Source organism: Harpegnathos saltator, unplaced genomic scaffold (genome assembly GCF_003227715.2).
Source record: "Harpegnathos saltator strain DR-91 unplaced genomic scaffold, Hsal_v8.6 scaffold1, whole genome shotgun sequence".
In the NCBI taxonomy this organism is placed as follows: Eukaryota; Metazoa; Arthropoda; class Insecta; order Hymenoptera; family Formicidae; genus Harpegnathos; species Harpegnathos saltator.
Genome location: NW_020229872.1, coordinates 1135401 through 1145125, shown reverse-complemented (window position 1 = coordinate 1145125; position 9725 = coordinate 1135401). Strand labels below are relative to the sequence as shown.

Here is a 9725-nt window from a genome sequence, read left to right as displayed (position 1 = left end):
AGCGACCGGTTTCTAATTGTCTAATCTTTCCTCACATGCATTCGCGAATACTCTCGTAGATATCGATACTCCCGCATTTTCGCGACTTTTCAGGCGCGATCGCGAGAAGCGCCGTAAAAATCCGTTGGACGAGTCGATACATTTTCGCACGATTCTTGCTCCTTTCCGATCGAGTTTATAGAGTCCGTTTCGCAGCGCGCAAAAATTTTCCACCGATGTCGACGTAAAACGTTCGTTAATTGACGCAAATATCACCGCTCTAATCCCGCGTATCAACCGCGTCGCAGAAGTGTGATGAAAGTGTAGCAATCAACGTGGGACGCGCTGCAAGATGGATGCTCTGCGGTATGGTGAGCAGCAGCGGACATGGACGGACATTGGTGGATCTGGTTGGATGCAACGGTACATCATCAATATCATCATCGGTGAGCGTTTGACTCAATGCTCGCAGAGAGCTCTTTTATTATTACATTGTGCATGCCGCAAATTTGCATTGACTTTTATAACGAAAAATATATTTCATGAATTATTGCCATATATTATGGCCATATATATTATTACCATATATTGTTGCCATATATTGTTGCCATATATTGTTGCCATATATTGTTGCCGTATATTGTTACCACATATATTATTGCTACATATTGCCATGTATTATCGCCATATATTATGGCCACTTGAAATCGCGCGTACAATCGAAAAAACTGAATTTGCCGATAGTCGCAAAGGCACGCGGCAGACGTAACGGACGAATGACAGCAGCCCGTCTCAGGGCTGCCCGATAACAATGCCCTTGCTGCAATTTAACTTTAAACCACAGCGGCCTCCGGTCGCAGGAAATTTTCTATCGCGGACTAACCCCTCGAGCGGAATGTTCCCAAGAAGCGCTCTTGATATAAACGCTAGTTATAAGCGAACTTGCCTCGTTAGGGCCTCGTCGCGGTATCGTTGTCGTGAGAAATCAGGAAGAAAGGAGTTAAACATCCGTACCGTTGTGAAAAGAGGAGCGATGGCGTCCCTTCGCGAGTAGAATGTTAGGTCCTTGCGAACGCTCGCGGATTAGTTTCTTCGCGGCTGCGAACGTCCCCGGATTAGTTTCTTCGCGAAAACTCAGGCCTGGTTTAGAATCCGTTCTACGTCTTCGTGAATTCCTAGGAGCGAGGAATTTGTGAAGCACTCTGTACATATGTTTCCGATTGCAATTTTAGTATTATTTCAACTTCGAATTATTAACTTAGGGAATGCCAACGTGTGTATATATTTATAAAATAAAAATTATTCTAAATTTCCTCACGTCTCGCAATCCTAAGAGACATACCACACATACACATTCGACCTATTTTTTTCGACCTATTTGTATTAATAATCTTTGATATCTTCCGATACGTACATACATATTTTGAAATATTTTCTTTGGATATTATATCAAACGGATTTTGCGTATCACGTAATATCCTTCGGATATTCGACTACACGAACGTTATTATTTTGATCATTTCCATTTCTTTGTATACCGTAGAAAAACTGCGCAACGATAACGAAACTGTCGTTAACTCCAATAACGAGTTAAAGAATTGCACCACTGGTTGCTACGCGCAACGTGAAGGCTCCGTTAGCCGTTATGGCGGACTTGCAGCGCAAATCCGAGTGTGTTATTCTTGCATAAACGCATTAGCGTGTGATTGGCTGAGGCTTCCTCCAGCAAGAATTTCCAATCGCATCACTTAATTCGTCTGGAAATCGCTTAACACGTTTAAACACGTATAAAGACAGATTCAGCCAATTACACGCGCGTTGCACGTTGAAATAACACAGCCGGATTAGCAGTGCACTTGGCGTATAAAGTTATTCAGCAGCCTTGGCCTTATATACGAAGAATAGTCTCATGTACATACAACGTTTTCCAATTTTCCAACGAAGCAATTAGATATATATTTACGAAAGTTGCAAGAAACGGAAGATTACTTCGAAATATAGATTACTCTTTTGATAGGATAACGAAAAGCAAGCGCAAGAGGCCATCGGAGCTGTCGGCTGTACACCGAGCTCCAAAATGGTTCGAGGACTTTTTCTTACGCTTGTCTCACAAAACAGGCTGGAGCGCTTTAAATTTATGAAAAAAATTCTTGGAGGAAGAAACATTCCGCAATAAGGATCTGTATCGTCAATGCGACGACGCTGACAGAGCGTGATGATGAATGCGCGTTAATTTGTCGTTAAATAATTAAACAAATGTCCGCGCGCTCGCGCACGCACGTGTAGCGTTTCATGAAATTTTCAGGACTTTATTATTTGCTTCATTGAAATCCACACTTTAACACAATCGTGCTTTAGGTATATGAAATTGATTCTTCGCCTAGGGATGATAGAGCAGACTCTCCCTGCAAGCGTTCTCCTCTGACTTCTTCTTCAACTTGTTGAAAGCTTCGTTTATCGGGATCTGCGATGTGGCCATCTCCTCGAGAGTTTCCCGCAGGTCCTCGGTAGTCGCGGTTTTCATGTTCTTGATTAGCCCCATCTCGTACATCATCTTGATCATGAAAGTGGAGAAGCCTTTCTCGTACGAACCAAACTCCTCGCTCTTCCAGTCCCACGGGAGGATATAGTGATAATTGAGCCAATACGACTTCATCAGGAAGAAGACGGAGTTATCGTTGATCGGGTATCTGAAATGAACGACCGGTCGTCAGATGATCGTCAACGAAATCGCCTCTTCACCAGAGCAAGGAAGGAAGAGAGATTAATCGCTAAGGAGAAGAAAAAAATCTGAGACCACGACGTGTGTCAGTAAATTGGAGGGAAAGGAGGAAAAGGAATAAGCGCATCGAAGGGAAAAGAAAGCCCATCGTGAAGAACTCGTGGGAAACGCTCGATTTTATTAAAATTCCTCTCAACATGAGAATCGCGTCAGTGTTTCTTCTCCGAGAAGAAGTGTAATATATAGAGGCGCCCTTTAAGGACATACATTTTGGAAATATTTCATAATATATATCTGAGCTTTTCTATCGCGATTTGCGCATATCACAAAACTCGGGGTGCTATTCAGGGACAATATGTAAAACCATAACAATCTTACTTTAGTCCTGGCTTGGTTAGTCCTTCGATAGTCTAGCCATGGACTAACGACGAACTAAAGCTACGTTATTTCTCCAAAATGGTTGAAATTTGGCACCCGGACTAAGGAAATTAAATCTTTCAAGCGGTATTCGTGGTAGGATCTTATATTCAATCGTCTTCGATTTATCTTCATAGCCAATGAAACGCAGTCGCTAGGGAATTGTCAAAGCGCGACTTTTGAGATTCGTCTTTACATTATGAGACTTTTTTTATCTATGACAATAAAATTATTCTCAATAGATACGTTAAATAAGATAAAGCGAAGCAGCAGGAAGGCTACACTAGGAAAAATGTATTGTTGCGTGAGTCAAAATTTTGTTGTAACAACAAAATAGTTTGTTTAAAATATGCCCAACAAAATTGTTTAGTTTCTGTAAACAAATATCTTGTTTGATAACGGTTTGTTCGTATAACGTAATACTTTTGTTATAGCAACCAAAAAGCTTTAACTATATGAATTTTATTAAAAATATTATAATTTTGTTTTAATATATAAAATCTAAATTTTAGTGCACAGAAATGGTATCCATTGGGCATTATTTTGGTTTATGTAAAATAATATTTCGTTATTATGTAATTTTTATGGATAAAATAACTAAAATACTTAATTTTTCTATATGAAGTCTAAGAACAAAATCATTTGGTCCAGAGAACAAAGCAGAAAAATATATTTAGTTGAGACAACTAAATATTTTATTATATAAAACAAGATATTTGGTTGCTATTAAAAAATGCCTTAACTAAACAGTTTTGCTAGAGATACTAAATTTTTTTTCCTAGTGTAATTGGACCACAGAGAAGAAAAGTCTTCCGACGGATTTGATATTAAAAAGAAAGAATATTGAGAATATTATTGAGAAATGATGTTGAGAAATGACAGACACGAACACGAACAAGGCCAAGCAAGAATGTTGGAAGGAAATTCTTGATGACATCAACGGGTGTGTCTTAGAGCGTATATACAGGGTGCTAAATTTCAAACGTAACAGGTAAAAAATCTCGAAAACTATGAAAGATAGCCCCTAAAGAAAGTTAAAACACGTTCTCCATGATTTCGAAGGGGAAAGAGAATGGCATTATCAGTTTTTTATTTGGAGGGCATTCTCAAAGTCGGTTGAAGGTCAACTTAATTTTTTAAAATAGAAAGCCCAAGTTTTTATTATATCTTCTTTTTCTATCAATTAATTTTAACAACTTTTGTCTGAAACATTTTTTTATTTACCTAATATTTTTTTTAATATTTAAGGAAAACTTGGTAACTTTTTCAACATTTAACTTACGATATCTCGCTAACTTTTCATCGAGAAAAGAAAAAATAGTATTCGACTTTTTTACTTTATTTACTATCAAGAATATATTACTATAATAGTGCCCTGACTTTTGTTAACTTATCGACCTTTGGAAATTTCAAAATTTAATAATTTTGAATAGCGTTGAATAGCAAGATTAATGTATGGTCAAGACGATGTCGTTAGTCTCTTCTTGTATTATTGTTAGACTAAACCAAACTCATTTTGTCTTTGAATGGCACCCTGGATCTCTGCGAGAAACCTTTCAAGCGTTACATACAATATATGCCGTCCCTGTCGATGACGACAGTAGCATGACCGTTGGGTATATTGGTGAGCAGGTTGTAATAACGCGAGATATTATAAATGGCGGATATTAACCTGGCTCCTTTTTTCATACCCCAGACGAGTAAAGCGCTGTTGACCAGCCAAGCTATATGAGTCGTTATTATCAGCCGTGCTACGCCGATCACTAGCACAGAGTTGACGAACGACTCTCCCCAGTACATCACAGGCACTCTGACGGGCAATAGAAATCCGAGAACGATGAAAAGTATCCAGTAGAATCTGTAATATATTGTCAATTGACGTCGAGCATACCGATGGGAGAATGGAGATTAATTATATGCAGAGCCACTCAGAAGCTGAACTGACAAGTTTGGGAATTTATCATTTTTAGGAGGGCAAAACGTTCTCTCTGATTGGCGCTTGACTTTGCAAAACTATGAAGTTGCCAATCTCAAGACAGCCAATGACTTTGCAAATGTAAAAGCGGACTTGATTAATTCAGCCATTGACTGTCGACTTTGGGTTTGGGATACGTTATTGATCAGCAGCGAAAATGACGCGACAAGAATTCTTCGCGTCTTTATTGAAAGCTGAAGTTCCAAACGATTGGCGAACTTTGAGCCGATTTCCATCGAGTTCAGGGTCGGATCAAGGCTGCAGCAGAGAACGTACCTCTTTTGCAACCAAACGAGTCGGTCGGAGTCCACGTCACGCATATCGATGTTCTTCAGGTACGTTTGCTGATCGGACGGCACCGACAGGAAGTTGCCCAACACGTGCGCGTAGATGAAGCCTTTTCTGTGATCGTACGGGTCCTTGTCGGTATTGTGATACTTGTGATGTACTCGGTGCCACAGCACCCAGTCGTATAATGGACCCTGCGAGCGGATAAATCTTTACACGGACTATCCGGCTGATCAGCGTAAAATTCTATCGTTTTTCTTTTCTCTTCTTTTCCGCGTAACGTCGCGACGTTCGTCGTCGCGATGATCGCGGGCGCTCGATGATCATATGGACTCGACAAGACTCCGAAGATTCAGTTTGACATCACGATCACCGCATGATTGCGATAATCAATTAGCATAACGAGCTTGAGCAGGGCTTCGTCTCGCTTGACGAAAACAATCGGCGTCGCGTGAGATTGCCGATAAATCCGCGGGATCAAGTCAGTCAACGATAATCGAGAGCGTGCAAAACGTTCGTAGACTAGATGGTTCAAATATCTAGTTTAATATATATCGTGTTTGATATATGGTATATTTGGCAGCACAAGACAGTTACCACGCCGGCTAGAATGTGCGCCGTCACCAAGAAGAATCTGAGTGAGGTTGAGGCGGTGAACGTCTGATGCGCGTACAATCTATGGGCGCCCACCGTGAGTCCGATGTATGAGAATATGACGAGGGATGCAACTGAAAGCACAGCGCGACATTCGATTAACCCTTTGTGACGCAGGCGGACACCCAGAGACCCACCTATATTCCGTCAGTTTTTTATATTTTATGAGCAATTTTAATCGATCGATTTCTTAGCGATTATATTGTATTTTCTAGCTTCTTAAGAGCCTAACTAAGTGTGTAAAATAATTGTGATTACTTAGAAATTTTTTAAATTTATTATTGCTCATAGTATATAAGTAAACACAGTAAAATGTTTTTTAAGAATAAATGAATGGCAAGGCGAAGAATCAACTATTTTTATCTCGGAATTGATACGCAGGGATTTTTTTGGGGCGCTGATTACGTTGTCTGAATCCGTTGTCAGATTTTAGAAATTCAAAATGGCGGATCCAATATGGCGGACATGAAATTAAAAATTCAACCAATTTCCGTGAAACTAGGTATCTAGGGTTTTCTTGGGTCGCTAATTACGAATCCATCATCAGATTTGTAAAATTCAAGACCGATCCAATATGTCGGACGGAAAACTTGAAAAAAAACTTCAATTTCTAGAAAAATTGGTATTGAGAGGTTTTTGGATCGCCAATTATAAATCCATCATCAGGTTTTCAAAATTTACGATGGCTGATTCAATACAGCGAAGTGAAAATTGTTAAAAACCCAAATTTCTACGCCTAATTTTGAATTTCGAAAATCTGACAACGTAATCGTAAATAATTCGTAATCAGCGACCCAGAGAAAACCCCTGGATACAAAGTTTTATAGAAATCAATTAAAAGGAAAAATTTGTGACTCAAATGGTTAACCCTTTCGATACGGCTATGTCGTTTGCGAGTATATCGGATCCTCCATTTTGAATTTCTAAAATCTGCTTCCGCTATACGGATACTCGAGTTGCAAATAAGATTCTATTGTGCGGGTCAATTTTTACAGCGTACCGTATTTTACCGTGGAGGATATAACATTTGATATTCGGCAAAATAATGTAAATTACAGATAAATTGTTCATAAAGGATGAGATATTACAATGTAACATATTTTAAATTATCCAGATTTAAAAAAATTGTTTAATAATATAATTTCGACGATGGGTGACTATAGTCACCCGTAGAACATAGTGAGCGTATCCTCGCAAGCCGAATAAAGCACACGAAGAAGAGACCCTGTGGCGGTGGAAAACACTCGTAATGTTGAGGTTTTCAAAGGGCTCGAACGCTTTCTTTGGACTTTTTCTGGAACGCGGCGGAATGTCCAGCGAGTGAACGTAATTCCCGATAATTTTTCGAGCTGCAGCCAAAAGACGCGCTCGAGTGATGTTTGTTTTCTAGAAATTCTCGAAAGATCCATTCTCCTACCGGACGCGGAAAACGCAGTTCAGCTTCTCGAAGAAAAGTGCTCGATCAGCCTTTAACTCTTTATATCCTGACGGTATTTAAAGATATCGCTCTATATAAACGCTCATATATTTTTGAACTTTTTATCTGTGTCTTACTTCATATTTCTCCGTCGGTACTTACCAGTACTACCTTAAAATTTAGTCATTAAATTGTTATAAAATTTATTCTCCTATTCCTTATGTTTGTGATATGCCAAAAGCTATTTAATTGCATCGAAATTTAACAAAGTGAATCTTAAGTGAATTGATTCGGGATACAAAAGGTTGATCAGCCGACACAATCAAGCAACTAGCGATACGTACAGTACAACACAGTCATCCATTTCGCCTTGGTAAACAGAAAGTAAAATCCACCGATGCCGAAGATGTGCAGGTAGATGTAGAAGAGAATGATTAACCAGTTCTTCGACAGCTGGTTCGTTTTCTCATTGTCGCTGTTGCTGACACTGCCGTTCTGTTCGTTGATTTCCGTCATGCCGACGTGTCACGATCCTACCATCACGAAAAATCCGAGGATGAGTTTTCGCGAAGGCTCAAAAGATTAAGAGATCTTGCGACTGGCACATACTAGAGTTACATTGAAACACCTTCGGCCGATTTTACGACGGCGCAGAACGTCTCAACGTCGTCGAGAAAAATCGCTTCTCAGCGAATGAGAAGCGAATTTTCCTCCACAATAGGGAAATTGAAAACTCACGAGGACCTGGATGCTTGTCGGACGAAGGGCGACCTCGAATGAGAGCGAAACTTTCGAAACCAACGAGAAGAAAGCGCGTTTGCCAACATGCAGAAGTATATTATCAGATTCACTTACTTGAAATGTTCTTCAGGGGAAGGTTGGAAAAGAACTACTTTATTAGCAATAGCACCAGTAAGATTCTTTCGCCTTGCGACCCCGAGCATTTCATTATCATCAGGAATGAGATACGTTTTCCTTATCATTTCCTGTTAAGAACCGAATTTGCATGTTAGCCATCTCATGACTTTCGATTGTCAGTACTGAGTGTCAGTAATGAGCGCTTCGAAATATCGAAGGTGTGTCGATCTTGTAGAGAATCTCTCGCGCTTCAGTACGTCATCAAGATAACGAACGTCAACCGGAAGAGAGACTGGAGATCTCGAAAAGCGTTGCGTGTACCTCGACTCGGAAGCCATATTATTTTCGCATGTATAATCATAGTGAATAATATTCCATTTTGCCGAGGCCTAAAATCGTCTATATTTCGGATAGAACAGGCAGTCATAACGAGCAATTTATTGAATCATAAGCAGGAAGTCAATATTAAAAGTCAATGTTGAAGTCACTTCTTCGTCCTCTTGTCAAATCGGCACACACTCGACGATACTTTGATGTCTGGTAATTTTCAGGCTTCTGAAATGCCTTCGGTACGGACGATTCGGTTTCCGAGTCAATGCAGTGTCCATCGTGGATTTGTCTGTGAGACGCTTCGTATTCCAGTCCGCTCTCTTAGGAAGCGGTACGACCCGACGTCGCGACTTCCTGCTCTGCCCGTGACGACAAACTACACAATGTGTACATAAACTATCACAAGGTTCTGCATAAATATCTCCTTTTATTTGACGTCGACGAGGATATAATCGGAAAATCTACATTAATGCAAAACGAACACTCCCCCCCCCCGCGGCACGCCGTTGGACCGCGCGACAGACGGCGAGACTTGCATCTCCTTCGTGCTTTCCTTCTGCATTTTGCTCATTAACGACTTACTGGAGTAACATTAATCCAGCAACGCGCTTTATACGTATGCGATCGGCTCATCCACGCACACACGTGCGCGCGCGCGCGCGCGCGCGCGCCCACACACACACACACACACACACACACACACACACACACACACACACACACACACACACACACACACACACACACACACACACACACACACACACACACACACACACACACACACACACACACACACACACACACACACACACACACACACACACACACACACACACACACACACACACACACACACACACACACACACACACACACAGACCATCATAGGCACGATTATGTAAATAATCTTTCTACATAGCTCACGCTGTTACATCGTACACGCACACGTTACGCAATCCAAAGTCGCATCGATCAAAACACCATTGTGACTTTCGTTCTCGCGTTAATGAACACGCGCTCGGAGTGTCACGATTTTTTTTCACGGCGTATATATCGGACAGCAGACTTTAGACATTCGCATG

At 40.6% G+C, this 9725-nt stretch overlaps 1 protein-coding gene across 3 annotated transcripts; it reads right to left on the bottom strand.

Annotated features, from left to right (window-relative positions):
- Positions 1–2267: 2267 nt before the first annotated feature.
- LOC105189011 (acyl-CoA Delta(11) desaturase) lies at positions 2268–8506 on the bottom strand. Of its 3 annotated transcripts, none has more exons than XM_011150810.3 (6): positions 8308–8506; positions 7797–7985; positions 5979–6109; positions 5370–5575; positions 4791–4976; positions 2268–2669 (listed from the first exon to the last, which is right to left on the bottom strand). In XM_011150810.3, the coding sequence occupies exons 2-6, from the start codon at positions 7966–7968 to the stop codon at positions 2360–2362; spliced, it is 1005 nt and encodes a 334-aa protein (XP_011149112.1). In that variant the 5' UTR covers positions 7969–7985; positions 8308–8506; the 3' UTR covers positions 2268–2359. The 3 variants fall into 3 exon arrangements, with proteins under 3 accessions (XP_011149112.1, XP_011149113.1, XP_011149114.1); XM_011150811.3 differs by having other exon boundaries at positions 8191–8313; XM_011150812.3 differs by lacking the exon at positions 8308–8506 and adding an exon at positions 8062–8076.
- Positions 8507–9725: the final 1219 nt, after the last annotated feature.